Raw genomic sequence first — 20,941 nt, forward strand, 5'->3', positions numbered from 1 at the left:
TTTTTCTTAGTCTTCCAGCATCACATCAGTCACTCTCTCCCCCTTCCTGACTCCTGCAACCTCACCTGGTGCTAACGTCACTTCCTTATTGTTGTTCCCAGCGCACGCCACTTACTCCTTTGTTAATGTTGGCCTTGGTTCCAGTGACTGGACCTGATTATACCCACTCATAACCTCCTTGACTCGCAAATTCTTGTCTTTGAGGCCTAGCTCAATTATCTCTTTTGTGAAGCTTTCCTCAACCTTGCCCAGGCAGAACGACTCCCTTTTATAATATCCCATGTATCTCCTCTATCTTCTTAAGCTAATCACGGTATTCGCAAAGGCAAAGGACCATGTCTTACTTATCCTTGTAGCACAAGTGCCTCAACATTCTGACACCAAGCACACAGTAGTTACAGTATTTTTTTTTTTTTCCCCCAGACAGGGCCTCACTCTGTTGCCCAGGCTGGAGTGCAGTAGCACAATCATGACTCACTGCAGCCTCAACCTCCTGGGGAGCTGGGACTACAAGCACGCACCATCATGCCCAGCTAATTTTTAATTTTTTTGTAGATACAGGGTCTCACTATGTTGCCCAGATGAATCTTGAACTTCTGGGCTCAAGCGATCCTCCCACATTGGCTTCCCAAAGTGCTAAGTTTACAGGCATGAACCACACTGTACCCAGTCTATAGTATTAATAATAGCAGCTAACATTTGGGCTATGCTCCAAGTACTTTAATTTTTAGAACTCTGTGAAGTAGGTACTATTATTATCTCATTTTGGAGATAAGACAACTAGGCCCAGAGAAGTAAAGTAACTTCAAGGTCACAGAGCCAGTAAGTGTGCTTTTAAAACATGTACAAATGTCCCATGGGCATACTGGAATGGAATAGATATTTTTACCAAGTGATTATGAGACTTACATTATGCCAGGTGTCCTGGAGTAGAAGAATACATACTATTGTCAAATTAAAAACATGGAATGTTTTTTGAGATACAAAATAAAATGAAATAAATTATTCTTCTATGACAACAATTTATAAATCAGACATTGTTGTTCATGAATAAATCTAAGGTGGTTGAAAATGTCCATATTTTACATGGTGTTTGCTAACAAAGGACACAGTTTTTAGTAGAGAAAAAAGATAATATACGTTAGTAGTTCTCAAAGTATAGTCCACAAACATGATTTTTACCTGGAAGACGAACTAGCCATTTCTTTCATATCATTTTTGCTTGAAAGAACCACTAGCAAGCCGACTTGGGTATCTGACATTTTTCAAAAATGAAGCAAGCTTGTCACTTCAAGGAAAACAACTCACAGTACATGTTGTCAATGATAAAAATCAAACTTTCGAGTAAAACAATTTTGGAAATGTTGCATTCACCACTGTGAGCTTGACAGCTTCCCAATACTAAATACTTTTCTGAGATCAGTGATGATATTAATGTGATATTTTTATACTGCATAACGAAATGTGTCAACATTTGGAAGATCTGCATAATTCAGCAAACTAGTTATTTCCCAAATGACCAATACATGACGTTATAAAGTTGTATGATCCATTCAGGGATAGTTTGAATCCATGCTTAGAAGCAGCTTTGTGCTTGCTTTAATATTCTGCTGTTGCCATCTTGAAATTAGTAATTTTTAAACAGGGAGCACTGCATTTTAATTTTGCACCAGGGCCAGCAATTACACAGCCAGTCTTAAATCCATTCAAATTGTAAAGGCAGACCAGTGGATTTTAACATAATAGAGTATAAAAAGTTCAAATTCCAAATAACATTTGAGAAACTACCATTTCTCAAGTTTTAGCATACTATCAAAAAAAAAATTCACAATTTTCTGAAAAAGCTGTTAAAATACTTTTTCCCAGACTACACATTGATATGAGGCCAGATGTCTTCAGATACTTCAACCAAAACAACATATCTCAACAGATTAAATGCAGAAGCAAATATGAAAAAATCAACTTTCTTCTATTAAGCCAGATATTAAAGAGAGCTACAAAAAGATAAAACAATGCCACCCTTCTAAATTTTTAAACAAAGTTATTTTCATAAAAATGTTACTTATATTAACACGAGAATTATTTTAATATTAAAATTTTAGTTTTAATTTCTATACAATAAATACTGATAAAAAAAAAAAGCTCTCTTAGGTCTTTAATTTTTAAGAGTCCTGAAACCAAAATGTTTGAGAACTGCTGATTTAAGAGATATGTGAAAAACACATTGAAAACAACAGACTCCTACCGCATTTCAATCATCATGTCTTCGAGTAACTCTGATGAATCCCTGCTATAGATCCGGATGTAGAATTGACTAGGAGAGATGATATACTCCACAAAGACCCCTATGAGGGAACTGGTGTCTAATGGTGGGAGTCTGCATAATTTCTTGTCTGGCACAGCATCTGGTGGGATGTCATGATTTGCCGTTGCCAGGTTGAGCTGTGATTTGTTTGATTCTACTTGCTATATGTTAGGAAAAAAAAAAAAATTAAAAATCTCTTGGTGACATTTCAAACCCCATGGCATGTTTCTCAAAGTATATTTCATGAATCACCTTTATCAGAATCACTTGGGAAATTATAAAAATACAGATTCTTGAACTCTAGCCCAGACTTACTGATTCAGAATGCCTGGGAATGGGGCCCACAATTATACATTTAAATAAATTCCCTGGGTGATTCTTACTTATGTTAAAATATAAAAACTACTACCTTACGACATTAGGTATAGAGTTTAAAAGCATTACACAATTGCCCTATACAAAATTGAAAATATGATACTTCAAACATCCAGGCTGAACCAAGGTGGATTCTTATCCTACTCAAACATATCAGCAGTCAAAGGTAACTTTAATAGGTTAAATTTCAGACTAGTCTTCCAATCAAAAGCAGGATTTCTCAAACACTCTCATTCTGAAACATACTGTTTTCCTGTAGGCCTTCTATTTTCCTCCAGAAAATACAGCAAGCTCTCCAAACAAAACTTTTTCCTTCCATGAAACAAGCCAGGTAGAAAGGGCAGAAGGGAAAAAGAGCAAGCAATGATTCCTTAATAACAACAAAATAAGTAATGGGAGATAAGAACACAAAAAGGGTGAACTGTGTGTGGAGATGAAAGAAAAGAAAAAAATAAAAGCACCCTATAATTGAGGATGGGTGTAGAGGCAATTTGCAGCAGTGTTGAGGCACACAGCCAAAACGAAGCCTCTCAAGTTTTCCCTCTAAAGCCCCTGTGGGTTTTCAAGACATCATGAGAGAGCTGTCAACTCTCAAAACCATTCGAAAACTTTAAAATGAGTATTGAGGAAAAGCTACTTACATAAAAGACTGAAAACTAGAAAGAATGCTATATGACATAACTTCAATACAAAGACGATTTCTTCTAATAAATGATATATCCAGAAATAAGACTTTTCTAAAAAGAATTTTGGTTTAAAGAAACACACATTCATTTACTTTCCATAATGCTGAATCTCCAGTGCACAAAGTCTTTAAACCTCACTCACCAGCTGTAAAGGCTTTACCACGAGATTAGGCTTCTTACAAATCTTCTGTTGTGGCTCTTTTTGTTTTTTTGAAGGGCAATTCCATACAGTCTCTTTGACAGTAGCAGTAGACAATGAATTTCTTGGTAGACTGGAGACACAAGCTTTGGCTTCTATTTTCTTATCTGACTGAACTAAACACAAATTTCTGACTGATGAAACAACTCCATCTCAAATGGCCAATAGAGCAGCCTATGCATATTTGTTAAAATAGCTGTACAACCATTACTAAGCACCTTCAACACACCAGGTGCTAGAAAGACAATGATAAATGAGAGATACAAACCTGTCCTTGCAGACCTTTCAGTGTGGCAAAATATAAGGGAAGTTCTAGGTGGGAACAAATCTTAAATTATTTGTGCTAGGGGGAGGGAGGCTTGTGATCTGATAAGGTTTCTTTTTTTTTTGAGACAGAGTCTTGCTCTGTTGCCCAGACTGGAGTGCAGTGGTGCGATCTCGGCTCACTGCAAGCTCCGCCTCCTGGGTTCACATCATTCTTCTGCCTTAGCCTCCCGAGTAGCTGGGACTACAGGCGCCCGCCACCATGCCCAGCTAATTTTTTGTATTTTTAGTAGAGACAGGGTTTCACCATGTTAGCCAGGATGGTCTCCATCTCCTGACCTCGTGATCTGCCCGCCTCAGCCTCCCAAAGTGCTGGGATTACAGGTGTGAGCCACCGTGCCCAGCCAAGGTTTCTTAAACTTTAGTTAAAGACTTAATTTTTTTCAGCATCTTGATTTCAATTCACTTCTTGTTCAAATTAAACAGGGAATATTCTTCGTTGCTTAACGTAGAATGTATGTAACTACTTAATATTCCATAATACAATTCCTTAATTCTTGGGAAATTTTCAAGTTAATCATGTATTTTGTTCAAATTTACATGCGTATGATAACTACAAGAGGTTGGCATATTAAAACAGACTCCAGGCTGGGTGCAGTGGCTCACACCTGTAATCCCAGGACTTTGGGAGGCCGAGATGGGTGGATCACAAAGTCAGGAGTTCAAGACCAGCCTGGCCAATATGATGAAACCCCGTCTCTACTAAAAATACAAAAATTAGCTGGGCATGGTGGCAGGCGCCTGTAGTCCCAGCTACTTGGGAGGCCGAGGCAGGAGAATCACTTGAACCTGGGAGGTGGAGGTTGCAGTGAGCCAAGATCACACCATTGCACTCCAGCCTGGGTGACAGAGCGAGACTCCATCTCAAAAAAAAAAAAAAAAAAAGATTCCAGATAGACCTACAAGCATGGTGGCTCCTAAAAAATGAAGTCATAAGTACACAAAGATGTAGGTACAAGAATATTTGTCACTGTATTTTTTTGTGATGGTGAAAAAATGGGAACAATCCTAATGTCCATCAGTAGAAGACTGGTTAAGTACATTATAATTATATGTAACTTCAAATGATGAAATAAGCTTGTTTGTACTAATATGAAAAAACACCCACAGTATATGAAGTGTAAGAAATGAGGATTCCCATAATACAGATGTCCACGGTGGTTTGACTTTCTTATGGTATGAAAGTGATACACATTCATTAGAAACCATACTTCAAGTACCCACACAACACTGTTTTTCACTTTCCGTATAGTATTCAATAAATTGCAGGTGATATTCAACACTTTAGTATAAAATAGGCTTTGTATTAGATGATTTTGCCCAACTGTAGGCTAATGTAAGTGTTCTGAGCATGTCTAAGGTGGGCTAGGCCAAGGTATGATGTTCAGTAGGCTAGGTATATTAAATGCATTGTCTACTTATGATGGGTTTATTGGGATAGAATCCCATCATAAGTTGAGGAAAATCTGTATTTATATACTATTGTTTTGTGTAGGAAAAATTATACATGTGATAATTAGCTATATCATATAGAAGAGGTCCAAAAATAAACACACTAAAACTATTAATGCTAGTTACCTCTGTATTGTTGGAATTGTTTAAACAAGCATGTGCAGCTTTTGTGATTAAAAAAAAAAGATCTATCTTACATATTCATTGGAAAAAGTCTTGGAGGCTATATAAACATTCTAAGAGCATTATTTTTGGGGGGTGGATAAAATAACAGAAAATGTTCTCTCTCTACTCATCTGTGCTGTTTATATATTTTCAGAATGAACATGAGTTACTTTAATAATCAGAAAAATCAATAAAGGTAGTTACATTTTGAAAAAAAAAAAAAAAAAAAAACCTGTCCATCATAACCACTCATTCTAGCTTATAAAAATACAAGTACCATACTGCAATCTAGTTTTGCGAGGAGTTGCCATCAGAGAAACTAGGTAAAAGGTACATGGTATCATACTGTATTATTTCTTACAACTCCATGTGAATCTAAAATTATCTCAATAAAAACTTCAAAAGAAAAAGGTCATGGCCGGGCGTGGTATCTCACACCTGTAATCCCAGCACTTTGGGAGGCCGAGGCGGGCGGATCACGAGGTCATGGTGTCTCACACCTGTAATCCCAGCACTTTGGGAGGCCGAGGCGGGCGGATCACGAGGTCAGGAGATTGAGACCATCCTGGCTAACATGGTGAAACCCCGTCTCTACTAAAAATACAAAAAATTAGCTGGGCATGGTGGCAGGCGCCTGTAACCCCAGCTACTCAGGAGGCTGAGGCAGGAGAATGGCGTGAACCCGCGAGGCGGAGGTTGCAGTGAGCCAAGATTGCGTCACTGCACTCCAGCCTGGGGGACAGCGTAAGAATCTATCTCAAAAAAAAGAGAAAAAAGAAAAGAAAAAGAAGGTCCCTCACCGCCCCCCCAACAACAACAACAAAAAAAACAAAAATCAAGTGCCCTAAATGCAATGTGGTATTATCCTGGAGTGGACACACAAACAGAAAAAGGACATTCTTGGAAAAACTGGTAAAATCAGAATAAAGCCTGGAGTTTAGTTACTAGCAATGTACTAATGTTAATTTCTTAGTTTTGATAAATGTGTCATGGTAAATAAGGCATTAATATTGGAAGAAACTGGGTGAAAGGTGTATGGGAAGTCTGTACTACCTTTATGATTTTTCTGTAACACTAACATTATCCTAAAATTAAAAGTTTATTTTAAAAAATACAAGTGCTGGGTCCCAACACATACCCATTTATTCTGCATCTCCATATATTTCTAAAAAGCTTTTGATGCACGGCCTGAGTTAAGAACCACTGCACTATCAGACCACCATTTTAGGAAATTTATTTCCTTCAGAATTATCAAAAAATCTAGACAATGAAGAAAGCAAGAAAAATTTTTATTTTGAGACAGAGTCTCACTCTGTCACCCAGGCTGGAGTGCAGTGGCTTGATCTCGGCTCCCTACAAGCTCCACCTCCCGGGTTCATGCCATCTCCTGCCTCAGCCTCCTGAGTAGCTGGGACTACAGGCGCCCGCCACTACGCCTGGCTAGTTTTTTTGTATTTTTAGTAGAGATGGAGTTTCACTGTGTTAGCCAGGATGGTCTCAATCTCCTGACCTCGTGATCCGCCCGCCTCGGCCTCTGAAAGTGCTGGGATTATAGGCGTGAGCCACTGCACCCGGCCCAAGAAAGCAAAATTTTAAAATTCAGATTATTTTTATTAATAATACAGATTAACCTTATTACAACAAATACCACCAGAAAGGAGGTCATTTTATAAAACATTTCATGGCTAGGCATTATTTCATGTTTTCTCTTTGTCCTCATAAGGACAATAAAAATGAGGTTTGCATCATACTGTGGTTCCACTCACCAGGTGGTAGAAGCTTCTTATCCGCATCAAACACTAGTAAGTCTTGCTGTCCTTCCCTGAACTCAACATGGAGAATGTCACTAAGAGCTCCAACAAGTTCTGTCACATTTAAGAAGCCTAATTTTTTTGGTGATAGTTGCTCTTTAAAAATTACCTGTCACAAGAAAATAGAAATTACATGAAACAGCATTAGATAACAGATACATAACATATATAGTTGTCCTTGGACAACCAAAGTAAATCTTAAAGCATCAATGAACTCAAGTATTACAGAGTAAAGGCTCACTTCCATACCAGTATAAAACAAACCAAGTGACCAGTAATCCCTTACCATAAAACTTCTAGGTCAATGTCAAGTTCCTTTTAAAGCATGTGGTAAACTAAAGTAAAAGTTAGGGTGGGCATTTTTCACTTCTCATTTTTAACAATGTCTGAATATAAAGCAAAAGTGTTTCAAAAAAACAAGAGGAGAATGCACAAATTACAACAGTTGTAATAAAACTATTGGTATTTCTCTATTTTCCAATAAAGATAATATTCAATATCACTTCCGACATGTACAGAAATTATTGTTTAAAAATATTTCCTTAAATTTTGTTTATTATTTCACCTTAGAAGTTGGAATAAAGGCCAGGCACGGTGGCTCACGCCTGTAATCCCAGCACTTTGGAAGGCCGAGGTGGGTGGATCACGAGGTCAGGAGATCGAGACCATCCTGGCTAACACGGTGAAACCCCATCTCTACTAACAATACAAAAAATTAGCCAGGCATGGTGATGGGCACCTGTAGTCCCAGCAACTCGTGAGGCTGAGGCCGGAGAATGGCGTGAATCCGGGAGGTGGAGCTTGCAGTGAGCCAAGATTGCACCACTGCATTCCAGCCTGGGTGACAGAGCAAGACTCCGTCTCAAAAAAAAAAAAAAAAAAAAAGAAGTTGGAATAAATGAGCAGCTATCTATCGGTGTATTTCCCATAGCATACAGTTTGATTTTCTTGCCTTAGAAAAGAAGTCATACCAAATGAAGACAGAAGACAATATATATGGGATAGACACATAAAATACATTCCTTAAACAGAAAACATTTCATATGTCTTAAAAAGGACCGTCTATCATCAGTTATTTATTCTATAGTCAAAAGCATCACCAACATTGTTTTAGTTTCACTCATTTATATTAACTGTATCTTACATAAATTCTTAAAACATTTTAAAAAAACTACTCCAAAGGGTTAAAAGTGAAATGTTCTCCCAAAGCTGCCTTCAGTCTTCATATTTTGCATCTATTGTAGGTATTATTCTAAGAAAGACAATAAATATGTTGCATTTATTGTATGTATTATCCTAAGATGATAAATTTGCTTATTTCTGAGCCTAAAAAAACAAAGCAAAACCTGCTACATCTAAAGAGACTTTTTTGTTGTTGAATGACTTCTATCTTCATTCTTTACATGCATTTTATACTGAAAAACTCAATTAGTGTATTTTTCCCTTTTTAATCTATCGTGCAAATTATCTTTTTAATACTAATGTTAATGCTTTCAGTGGAAGACCTTCTAATACGTATTCTCATCTTGGCTCTTCAGGTAGTCTCCTATTTGAATTTTAATACATTATTCTCAATCCTTTTGGTTTTCAAAGTGAATAAGCTTCAGTTTCCTCAATTTATGTTGCGAGTTTATTTTTGAGTTTTATATTGAGTTGTTATCTGCTAAATTGGTCATGAAAATGTAAGCTGCCATCTTCTAGCTTTCTCCTCTGCACCAAGAGAAACAAGCAGATGAGAACAGAGTGCTCATCTGGATTTCTCAATCACTTTGACTTGACAGCTTTTATTCAGAAATGACATTTTCCTTTAGAATTTATCTGTATTTTGGTAAACTGTAATGATGCTGAGTGATCTGATTATTAAAAGGCAGGATAAATTATTTTAAAAATAAACACTTCAGTTAAATTGGCAAAAACAACAACAACAACAAAATTCCTCAGTCACCTAGCAATCACTTCCCTGGAAGTAACCATTATTGCCAGTTCCTTGTTAAAATGTTCCAGAAATTATCAAAACTCAAACATGATTCAACATAATAGATTACATATACTAGGTACATCTTGCTTTTTTCAATTATTATCTCAGTACATGAAACACAGTTGAGTTTTGCTAGCTGATCTTGAGACTCAGTTTCTTTTAAAAGGTTAGTCAATTTACTAATATGTCAGATATATTTTATCCTAATTCCTTTGTTATGCTTTCTGCTTTATTGGCTCCCAACTATGAGCAATGAAGAAACTGATGGGCTGGGAAAAGTGGCTCATGTCTGTTATCCCAGCACTTTGGGAGGCTGAGCCAGGAGGGACTGCTTGAGGCCAGGAGTTAGATACCAGCCTGGGCAATATAATGAGACTCTGCCTCTACAACTTTAAAAAAAAAAAAACAAAAAACTTAGCTGGGCATGGTGGCATGTGCCTGTAGTCCCAGCTACTCGGGAGGCTGAGGCTGCAGTGAGCTATGATTGTACCACTGCATTCCAGCCTGGGCAACAGCAAGACCCCATCTTAAAAAAAAAAAAAAAAAAGAAAAGAAAAGAAAAGAAAGAAAGAACTTGATATATTTCTACTCCCACCCTCCTTACTTGCCTTCCACCTTCAATGAAATTTTAATTATCCTTTTCTTAGAGTTTAGATTTATGCCTTCAAATATGTGTATATATCCTGTTTACATGATTTTGTTTTCTCAAAGTCTGACAATCTTGCAGTACAAACACTTTATTTCCTGCAAATTAGCATAATGAATATCCCCACAGGCTTGATCAGATTTATGTTTGATCTCTTTGACAATACTATAAGTTATGCTATGTTCTAAAGAGTGGCACATAATATCTGGTTGTCTCTTTTTTTGGTGTTGTTAAGAGCCATTATTAGTCAATTCCTAGATCCATTACTTTGAGGGTTTTAACAGCAGCATTCTGTCAATTCCTTTTCATTATTTAGTTGGAACACTCTATAGATGTATGCTTTCCCTCCTGCTCTTTGCTTATCCAGCTGTATCAATTCATTTAGGAATGCCAAGATAAGTGATTGGCTCTCTTTATTTACCATTTTTAAAGAAAGTGAGTTAGTTCCATCATCCTCTATGTTGAGTCATCAGTTTTTTTAGTATCATATAAACTCACAGAATTAAATATATTTGATAGGCTTCAAAATATTGCAATTATTATCCTTATTGTAGCCTGAAATAATTCTTCAAGTGAATTCCTAAGCTCTTCTAATGTGAACCTAGTTTTTAATAGCTTCCTTGCTGGTCTGGTATGACAAGATGTTCCAAACTCAATTTATGTAACTAGGATATCCTTGTATACACAATTTGAATTATCTCCTAATTATTCATTTGCTTTATATCAAATTATACAACAATGGTCTCAGAATACTACCAACAATATAATCAAAACAAAATAATTTTGCATATGCTCACCCTTTCTTCTTCCACTATTTTGTGTAACTGTACTTTGTCTACATTAGCAGAGTACATTGCCACGAAACACTACATTCTCTCCCCCCAACCCTCATTTGATCTGAGTTGTATAAATGGCATTCACTTTCAGTCCTTTTATCAATGTCTCTCTAGTGTGATTTTGGTTTTCTGATGTTCATTCTCCAGCAAATTTCTCAGAAAGGGCTCATGGGAACAAGAGTTCTTGAATTCTTGCATGGTGATAGTAGCTTGTCTGGCTCTCTGCAATTGAAAGTCAGTTTTGCTAGCTAAAGAATCTTTGGCTCATGTTTTGAGTATATAAGTCACTCCCTTTTCATCTAGCTTAAAACGTTGCTGTGAAAATGTCTAATAATTTAACTTTTGTTTCCTTTATAAGTCACTTGCTGTTTTCGTTTAAATGCCCAGAAAAATTTTTTTTCTTTTAAGTACAGAAATTTGATATTGGTCATTCTGAGTTGATACTGTCAGATATGCAGTGTGCTCTTCAAAAGACATAGCCTCAAATCTTCCATTTCAGTAAGGTTTACTTGAATTCTAGTTTTTAGGCTTCATTCTGTTTCCTTCTTTGGCTTTATTATTCATGTTGGCTCTTCTTTGCCTGTTTAATACCTGTCATTTTCTCTTGAAACATCTTTATCTTTCCTTTTTTTCCCTAAGATTTTCTTATGTAAAATTTCAAACATAGAAAAAGTTGAAAGAACTGGATACTGAACTCTACCACTATAGAGTTGCTATGTCATCTGTGTATCCAACCATCTACCAACCTATCTTATCTTTTATATACATTTCAAAGTGACCTGTAGACATCAGTAGCCCTTACTCTAAAATAGGCCAGCATGTACAGCATTAACTAGAAATCAGTATCTGTTCACTTTTAGGTAAAATTTACACACAGTGAAATGCACACAACTTAAGTTTACCAGTCAATTAGCCCTGATAAATGCAGAACTGTGTAACCCAAACCCCTATTCAAGATACAGAACACTTCCATCACCTCAGAAAGTTCTCCCTTTCCCAGTCATCCCTAGAGACAAACTTTTTTTCTGCCATAGATTATCTTTGACTATTGTATTATTTCATATAAAAGACATTCTACAGTATGCTGCTGTGTGAGACTTACTTCTGCAGCAACTATTTTTCAGATTCATCCACACTGGTTCATGTATCAGCTGTTTACTTCTTTTTAATGTGGAATAGTATTTTGTTGTACAAACATACCACAATCTCTTCATTCATTCCCTTATTGATGAATAGTAGGCTTATTTCCAGTTTTGGAAGGCTATAATGTATAAAGCTGTTATGAATACTATCATACAAGTCTTTGAGGACAGAGACTTTGAATAAATATCTGGGAGTATAATTCTGGGTCAAAGGATAAATATATACTTATAAGAAATTGTAAGAACATTTTCCACAGTAGTTGTACCATTTTATACTTGCACCAAAAATGTGAGTTTATCATATGTTTATCAGTCACTTATATCTGCATTTGTGAAGTTGGGCCATTTACAAAAAGAATTGTTTGGCTTTCTATTATAGAGCTATAGACTGGTTTTTATGTATTCTGAATATAAGTCCTTTGTTAGATGTATGATTGTAAATATTTCTTCCCAGTCTGTGGTCTGCCTATTCAATTTTAAATGGGGTCTCCTAAATAGAAGCTAATTTTGATGAAGTCTCATTATCAGTTTTCTTTTAACTGATTACTGCTTCTGTGTCCTAAGAAAGCTTTGCCTGTCCAGGTCATTAATATATTTTAATTCATCTAGAAGTTTTAGAGCTTTAATTTTTTCATTTAGGTCTATGATACATCTTGAAATAATTTTTGTACATGGTGTCAGGTTGGGGTTGGGATTCTTTTTTTTTTTTTTTTTGTATTCAGTTGTATCTTGCATTCAGTTGTTCCAGCATCATTTGTTGAAAATACTTTTTTCAAACTCCTGGCTTTAAGTAATCTTTCCATATCAGCCTGCCAAAGTGCTGAGGTTACAGGCATGAGCCACCATGCCCAGAGCTGAAAATGCTTTCTTATCCCTTTTGAATTCCTTTGGCACCTCTCTCAAAAATCACTTCAGTGATTATATGTGTGGATCTCATATGCATGCACTGTAAGGCCAAATTCATGGATTTGTTAGTATCTACAAATAGCCCACAAGAATTATGATGGGGACTATATTGAATCCATACATTAATGTTATCATGTCCATATAATGTTATCAATAATGAGTCTTCTCACCCATGAGTATGTTATACCTCTCCATTTATCAGTCTTCAACTTCTCAAAAATGTTTATTAGTTTTCAGTGTACATGATTTATGTTTCTTTTCTTAACTTATTTCCAAGTAATTTGACGATATAATAAACAGTATTTAATTTCATTTTCCAATAGTTTGCTACTTACATATGAAAATACAATTGATTTCTGTATACTAACCTTATTTTGACCTAATAAATGAGTTCTAGTAGCTTTTTCATGGATTCCTTAGTATATTCTACATGAACAATCATGTTTTCTACAAATAAAGTTTTACTTTTTTTCTTTTAGGTTTTCATGCCTTTTATTTCCTTATTACACTGGTTAGAATTTGCAATACAATGTTGAATAGAAGCAGTATGACTGGATATACTTGCCTTGTTCCAGATTTTCAGGGGGAATTGTTCAGTGTTTCACCATTGAGTATGACAAGTATATTAATAGGTTTTCACAAATGCACTTTATCAGAATGAGGAATTTCTTTTCTATTCCTAGTTTTCTGAGAGCTTTAATTGTGGATGGGTATTAAATTTTGGTAATTCTTTTTCTGCATCTACCAAAATAATCACATGGCTTTTCTTCCTTGTTATTCTATTAAAATGGTGAATTACCTTAATTTCTTTTGAAATGTTATTCCAACCTTGCATTCTTAGGATAAACCCCTCTTGTTCAGGGATTGCTGAATTCAATTTACTACTGTTTTGTAATAGACTTTTGTGTCCATGTTATGAGAAACATGTTCTAATTGGTTTTTTGTAATGTCTATGTCAAGCTTTAGTAGCAGGACAATGTATTTATACAATGAGTTGGGGAGGCCAGGTGTGGTGGCTCATGCCTGTAATCTCAGCACTTTGAGATAGAAGGACTGCTTTAGGGCAGGAGTTAGGGAAAACACCTACCTGGGTAACATGGTGAGACCCTGTCTCTAAAAAAAATTTTTTTTTTAATTGGCTGGGCATGGCGCCACATGTCTGTAGTCCCAGCTACTCAGGAGGCTGAGGCCAGGAGGATTACTTGAGCCCAGGAGTTCAAGGCTGCAGTAACCCAAGATCTGCCACTGTACTCCAGCCTGAGTGACAGTGAGACTCTCTTAAAAGGAAAAAAAAAAAAAAAGAACGAGTTGGAGAATATTCACTGCTATTTTAAGAAACAATCTGTATATGATTAATATAATTTCTTCCTTAAATGTTTTACAGAATTCACCAGCAAAACCAATATACTTCCTTTTCAGTCTTACTGTATCACTTCAAATAAAATATAAGAATCTTGCAACCCTATAGTTCCAGGTACTGCCCCTCCACTCATTATGCAGTAGTTTTCATATGCATTACATTTTCATGTTATAAACCCAATTATTTAATGCTGTAATTTTTGCTTTAAAGTCATATACTTTAACTGATCAAAAAAGGCAGTATTTCATATATGCCCAGATATTTACTACATCCTTTATTCAATCCTTCCTAAAGATTAAAGTTCCAATCTGGCATTATTTCCTTCAGCCTGAAGAACATTATTTAGCATTCTTATAGTACCAGTCTGCTTGCAATTCTGATTACCTGAAAATGTCTATCTCATCATCTTCATTCTTGATATTATCACTGGATATAAAATATTGGGTTAACATTACTTTTCTTTTGAGTACATTAAAGATGTCATTCCATTGTCTTCCAGCATTGCTTCAAGAGGTCAGCCATCATTTGTATCACTGTTCTCCTGTATGAAGTGTGTTATTTTTAGTCTGGCTGCTTTCAGAATTTTCTACTTATATTTGGTTTTCTGCATTTTTACTATGATGTGTCTATGTGAGGTTTTCTCTGTATTACTTCTTTGGGGTTTTCTGGGCTTCTTAGATTTATAAACTTCTTTCACAAGATTTGGGAAATTTGGGCCATTATTTTTTCAAATATATTTCTGCTGTGCTTTCTTGGGCTCCAATTATATTAATAGATACATTAGGCCATTTGGTTTTATTCCACAGGTCTCAGGTCACTCAAGTTCTGTTTTGTTTCTCTGTTCTTCAAATTGGATAATTTCTATTGATCTGTCTTGAAGTTTACTAAAGCTTTCTTCTGCCATTTCCAATTTGTTATTTGAATATTTTACTTCAGATATTTTAAGTTATGAAAATCACTTGGTTTTTATAGTTTCTTTTTCTGTACTGAAATATCTTATCTCCTCATTTACTCTGAATACATATTCCTTTATATCCTTTAATATGGTTATAAGAGTTACTTTAAAACCTTTTTTGCTAACTTCAACATCTGCATCATCTCAGAATTTCCATTGATCACCTTTTCTTTGTCAAGGGGTCACATTTTCTTGTTTCTTACTATATCTAGTAATTTTGGTTTGTGTTCCAGGCATCATGATAGATGTATTGTAGAGAATCTGGAATCTTTTATGTTTCTTTGGAGATTATTGTTTGATTCATTTTAAATTTGGCTGAACATAAACCCAAAATCTGCCACCCTGTGATGGGCAACAGCTGAAATATTTTCAGTTCTTTTAGCCTTAAAAGAACAGAGGCTGCTCTATGTCTGCCCCAAGCATGTGCAGTTAAAGGTCAGGCAGAGATCTGAGCAGAGCTTATGTGCCAGGCACTGTTCTAAGTGCCTTATTTTTAAGTCATTTAAACTTCACAAAACTTTATAAAGTAGGTATTATCTTGACCTAACATATTGTCTATAAGATAGCACACAGAATTATATATCTTAACCATTATGCTATACCATCTCACAATATCTATGTTTTTACCTATAAATATACTATAGTTTTCATGGCACAGTAGTTAAGAGTTAGAATTCTGAAGCCAGACTGCCCAGGTTAAAATCTTGCCTCCACCTATTACTGGATGTTTGATGCTTACACAAGTTACTTCTCTGTGCCTCTATTTGTTGTGAAAACAAAATGAACATATGCCAATATGAAAGATGCTCTGGATAGAGCCTGGCACACAGTTAAGATATGTATAGGACTTATCTTTTTAAAAACTGGATATATGGCATTATCTGAATTATTCTGCAACTTGATTTTTTTCACTCAACATTATGGTTTTAAAAATGATCCATGTTGCAGAGCAGATTTATTTTATACTACTACATACAATTCCATTGTATAAATGTCAATCTCTATCCATTATCCTACTGATGTCCATTTGTTTCTCATTTGTTCCTATGTTGTGCTGTGCACTTCTTTACATGTCTTCATGCGTACATGTGCAAGAGTTTCTCTAGAGTGCAAATGTAAAAGGGGAACTACTGGATCCCTGAGGGTGCATACCTTCAACTTTACTTGATAATGCCAAAATGCTCCCTAAGAGCATTTTGTCCCGCAAGCAGTTTATAAGGTATTCTGCTTCTCTGCATTCCCACTGAGACTTGGTATAATACTGTCAGACATTAATGGGATAATCTTTATTATAATAATATTATAACAATAAGTGGTAAAAATATCCTTCCTATGCATAATCAAGTATTTGTTAAAGATCATATTCTCAAGTCTTATAATAAAGACACTAAAATACAAAACAAAATGTTTCTGTTTTAGAGCACAGACCTGGAGAATCCAAGGAGTAGCCACAAAATTTCCATCTATCACAAGAAATATAAGCCATAAAAAATTAGGGTTAGGGAAAAGCAAAACACTTACCTCATACTCTCCAAGCAGTTTAGAAATAAACAAACCCTCCGGGAACTTAGATACAACCTAATAAATAGAAAGTGAAATACAATATAGACACAACTGAAATGCTGAGTGACACAATATTAAAATAATATAAACAAATAAAAACAAAGGCAAAAGTAACATTATTAAATGAATTTTAGTCATATTACATTTTTTTCAAATGAGTTTCCAGTTTTAAAAAACATTAGAACAAAAAGAGACTGTGATTTCCAACATTTCCAGAGTTGAGAAATCATTATTACATGATACTGCAGTACCATAACTCTTCAGAAATTCCTGCACTTCTTTAAGCTCAGCTAAACACATTTAGCTTCAGCTCACATAAAACATCCTATAGCACAGTTTCAAGCATTTTAATTGTTAAAAAAGAAAAGCAATAAACAATAGAAAAACTTTGGAAAATACAGTTAAGCAAAAATAAAAGATCTGTTAACAGCATTATTGTCCACACGTACATCAAAATATCTATTTAATATTAAAACAAGGTCAATATTTCTATAGCCAGCTTTTAAATATCATACCAAAGACATCTTTCCATGTCAGTAAAAACAGATAAACATTTTTACTGGCCACAGATTTTTCAAAATATTAAAGACACCTAAATTTATTTGATCTTCTATTTTGTTTCTTATTTTTCATCCCAAATATTGTAATGATTATCCTCATGCTTGAGTTCTGCACACTAGTTCAACGATTTTCAGAGTAATTTCCTAAAAGTAGACTTACTCTATCCCAATAAAGTATAAAAATCTTTGTTTTCTAAATTTTTCCAGATATATTTTATACAAAATTCTAATTCAAGCTTCAGAAAAATATAAAGTAAAAATTATTTCAAAATCCTGTGACCCAGAGACAGACATTGCTACGTTTAGAGAAACAGCCTTTCAGAAACCCCTTTATGTGTGCACATATGTTATTCATGATTTTATATGAAAGAACAATTCTAAACACACTATTCTATAAAACCTGTTTTTAAAGTCCAACAATATGTCAAAGAGAAACTTCCATGTAAACTAAGAGAGATATATATAAACTTTCTCATAAGCTACATGACATCCCTAGTTTGGAAAATATCCAATATTGATACATAACCAATCCTTTAAAATTAATGCCTAATTTTTCTCCAATTTTTGGTACCACAAAAAAATCATATTCACTCTTGTAATCCCAGCCTTTGGGAGGGTGAGGTGGGGGAATGCCTAAGGCCAGGAGTTCAAGACAGACCTGGGCAACAGAGCAAGACTCTGTCTCTACAAATTTTTTTTAATTAGCTGGGTGTGGTGGCATGCACCTGTAGTCCCAGCTACTTGGGAGGCTGATGTGAGAGGATTGCTTGAGCCCAGGAGTTGATGGTTGCAGTGAGCTATGATTGCACCACGGCATTCCAGCCTGGGTGACAGAGCAAGACCTTGTCTCTTAAAAAAAAAAAAAAACAAGTCATATTGAATGTCCTTTAACAAGTAATTGTTGGACATTTGCTCAAGTGTCTAAACAAAAAAACAGGGCCTGAATGCATCAAGGTTTTTGCATCTCTCCTAGTAAAATCATGACAGTTGAAATGGAATAATATAAGGCAGTACAAGCTGTAATAGCACCTTGATTACTCAAAGCAGGATTAACAGCTCCCACCAAAAATTTAAGTGTACGTAACTCTTTGGCTCAATACATAACACCAAAGAGTTTCCACTTTAAGGTAAAACAAATAAGACCAATGACATAAACAGACAATTCACATAAAAAATATATGTGACTACTAAGCATATGAAAAGATGCTTAATGTAAAAAATCAAAAGATAAACTAAAACAATGTGATTGGATAGTAACACCTGTCAGTGGGAGTATAAATCTGTTCAAGCATTTTAGAGGGCAATTTAGTAATATTTATAATCAAAACATAAGATGCCTCTGATTAGCAATTCTACTTTTAGAAAAATGTCCATGGACATTAACTGGAGAACTTTTTCCATAGCCAAAGATAAAAACACCAAAACTTTAATAAATCATGGATCTCTACATGAAACAGGGCACATCAATGTAATGGGATACCACACACTGGAACAATATTTAATGTACATTTATAAAATTGGTATTTGGAAAGATCTTGAACTGTTTGTCAACAGTGATTTATTGGGATGAGGGGAAGAAGGAAAGGAAGAGAGAACTTATGGAAGAACTTATTTGCTAAATAGTTTTATGTTAAAAATTTTTAGGAGTACGTATTTTGTTTCTTTTTCTTATTCTAAAAGAATTGTCACTTAGTTTGCAGTATATTAAAGATTAGATGTAAATTAATACTTGCAGACAAACTCAACCACAAATGATATATAAATTTATAAATCAATTAGCATTGTCTCCCAGAACAGAAATTACTTACACATTTTATCTTATGTTTTAGTTCTGAACTGATAGTTCCTCCAGGTCCAATTCGTGCAATAACTGATTTGAATGTGTTCTCCAGCTATGAAAAAAGAAAAAAAAAGTCAAGTCACAGTCCCCCTGCCCAAAGAAAGTCAAAGGTAGATCTAAACAATATATAAAGAAAAAATCTATAAAAGGAGACATATTGCAATTAAATAGACAAAATACTGTTCTTAAGAGGAACTGTAACATTTCATACCATACAAAATACACTTAGAGTAGATAGAATCATTATGAAACTAAATGCTGAGGAATTTTCTAGGCTAACTAACATTCTGTAACAATTATTCTAGAGTCTATTACTCAATCCCATACTCTTACCCAGAAAGAATTTTTTGTTACTAATTTTCTCCTATTTATAAAAGTATTCCATGTTTATTGAAAACATACTTAATGAATGCCTAATGCAGGGAAGAGATGGGATGGTGGAACGTCCTTGGATGGTGGGACAACTGGCCCTAAAGGGCAGGAAGGAAAAGTTTTTCTGTTGTAATAGAAGCAAAGAGAGTGGGGGAAAAGGTAAGGGTACAAAGAAAGGTTCTGTGAATGTGGAGTCAGAAGGTACAGAGAGTTAAAATCTGATAGCTCCTGCATTCTCTGAGTTCAGAAGCAAGGCCCACTCCTGAAAGTAAAAGGAAAGAGGAGGGAGGTCAGACATTTGAGAAAGTAGAAAAAGTGGGAAAATAAAGTTAAGGAAATATTGGATGATAATCTAAATTTAGCAGGTAGGAAGTCAGGACAGGAGGAATCTGAGTTAAGACAGTAGAGTCTGAGGATTTTAGTAGAGAGAAGTCAATGGCATACAGAGGTCCCACTAAAATAAAATGATCATGCATGGGAATAGCTGAAAAGTAAGCTGGAAGGACAGGAGAATGGGATCGGAAAGTAGCAGGGAGAATATCCATTTAGCCAAGGTCCAGTGAACAGCCACAGCAGGAGAACTAAAGCGGAGTTAAAGATTGCGGAGTTATGTTCAATCGACATTAAAGTTGATAACTGAATGTAAAAAAAAAAAAGTTAAGTCACAAAGATATAAAGAAAAATACCAATTACCTAAAATCCTACCACCCAGACACAATCACTATTAACACTTTTTCCTTCTAAACTGTTTCTTTTGTTCTTCTTACTCTTACTTGGCCTGACATTACTTACAAACTGTGTAACCTTTTAGGTCTCAGTTTCTTCACCCAAAAAATGAAGATAATCTCCATCTCTCACAAGGCTGACAAGAAAACTAAATGTGATGAGGCACAAAGAGTGCATAACATAATGCCTGGCACATGGTGTGAGCATGACCCTTGCCTGCTCCTCTGGCAAGCAGCGCTTACCACGGCAGGATTCTCCCTCTGGCACTGACTACTCTTCTTTTCATCCAATACCACTGGCACAGCATTCAGCAGAAGTCCCTCCAAGTTTTGGCAAGTGCATGGCTCCCTATCAAGCTTCTGAGGGCTTTCCCCTATTTTCACATTTTCTTGGGCATTTCCATGGGTCTGGGAAGGAGAGGATTAGATACCTATGATTATATCATTAGCTTTAACAAAAGGTACCTAGCCCTTAGTCTTAGATTCTTTACATTTCTTCTGTAGTTGCCATGAGATAATTTCCTAAAACTCTCCTAGTGAATAGTAAGATAATCTTTCTAAAGATAACTGATCTTTCCATCCGAAGGTTCCTGCCATTTGCAGATTCAATAACAATAACATATTAAATTATCACTGTGCTAGGTGTTTCAGGGACAAAAAAAGATTACCTTTGATGGTGTAATTCCTCTCAGGGCACTTACAATTAAGTAGGGAAGTGAGATCAATGCATAAACATCTATA

The 20,941-nt window shown here is 35.4% G+C and overlaps 1 protein-coding gene across 8 annotated transcripts in view; it reads right to left on the reverse strand.

The window, feature by feature from the left end:
- The window catches only part of TDRD5 (tudor domain containing 5), a 96,419-nt gene that overhangs the window by 50,212 nt on the left and 25,266 nt on the right, over positions 1 to 20,941 (reverse strand). For 6 of the 8 annotated variants that reach the window (XM_054456593.1, XM_054456461.1, XM_054456295.1 and 3 more), the window contains exons 5-9: positions 19,072 to 19,155; positions 16,662 to 16,718; positions 7,273 to 7,426; positions 3,509 to 3,681; positions 2,246 to 2,466 (exon numbers count right to left, since the gene is read on the reverse strand). In XM_054456593.1, the coding sequence (XP_054312568.1) occupies positions 2,246 to 2,466; positions 3,509 to 3,681; positions 7,273 to 7,426; positions 16,662 to 16,718; positions 19,072 to 19,155 (689 nt within the window). Of the gene's footprint in view, positions 1 to 2,245; positions 2,467 to 3,508; positions 3,682 to 7,272; positions 7,427 to 16,661; positions 16,719 to 19,071; positions 19,156 to 20,443; positions 20,609 to 20,941 lie in introns of all 8 variants that reach the window. The other 2 variants (XM_054456106.1, XM_054456027.1) reach the window with 1 other exon arrangement.

This window comes from Pongo pygmaeus, chromosome 1, assembly GCF_028885625.2.
Source record: "Pongo pygmaeus isolate AG05252 chromosome 1, NHGRI_mPonPyg2-v2.0_pri, whole genome shotgun sequence".
Classification (NCBI taxonomy): domain Eukaryota; kingdom Metazoa; phylum Chordata; class Mammalia; order Primates; family Hominidae; genus Pongo; species Pongo pygmaeus.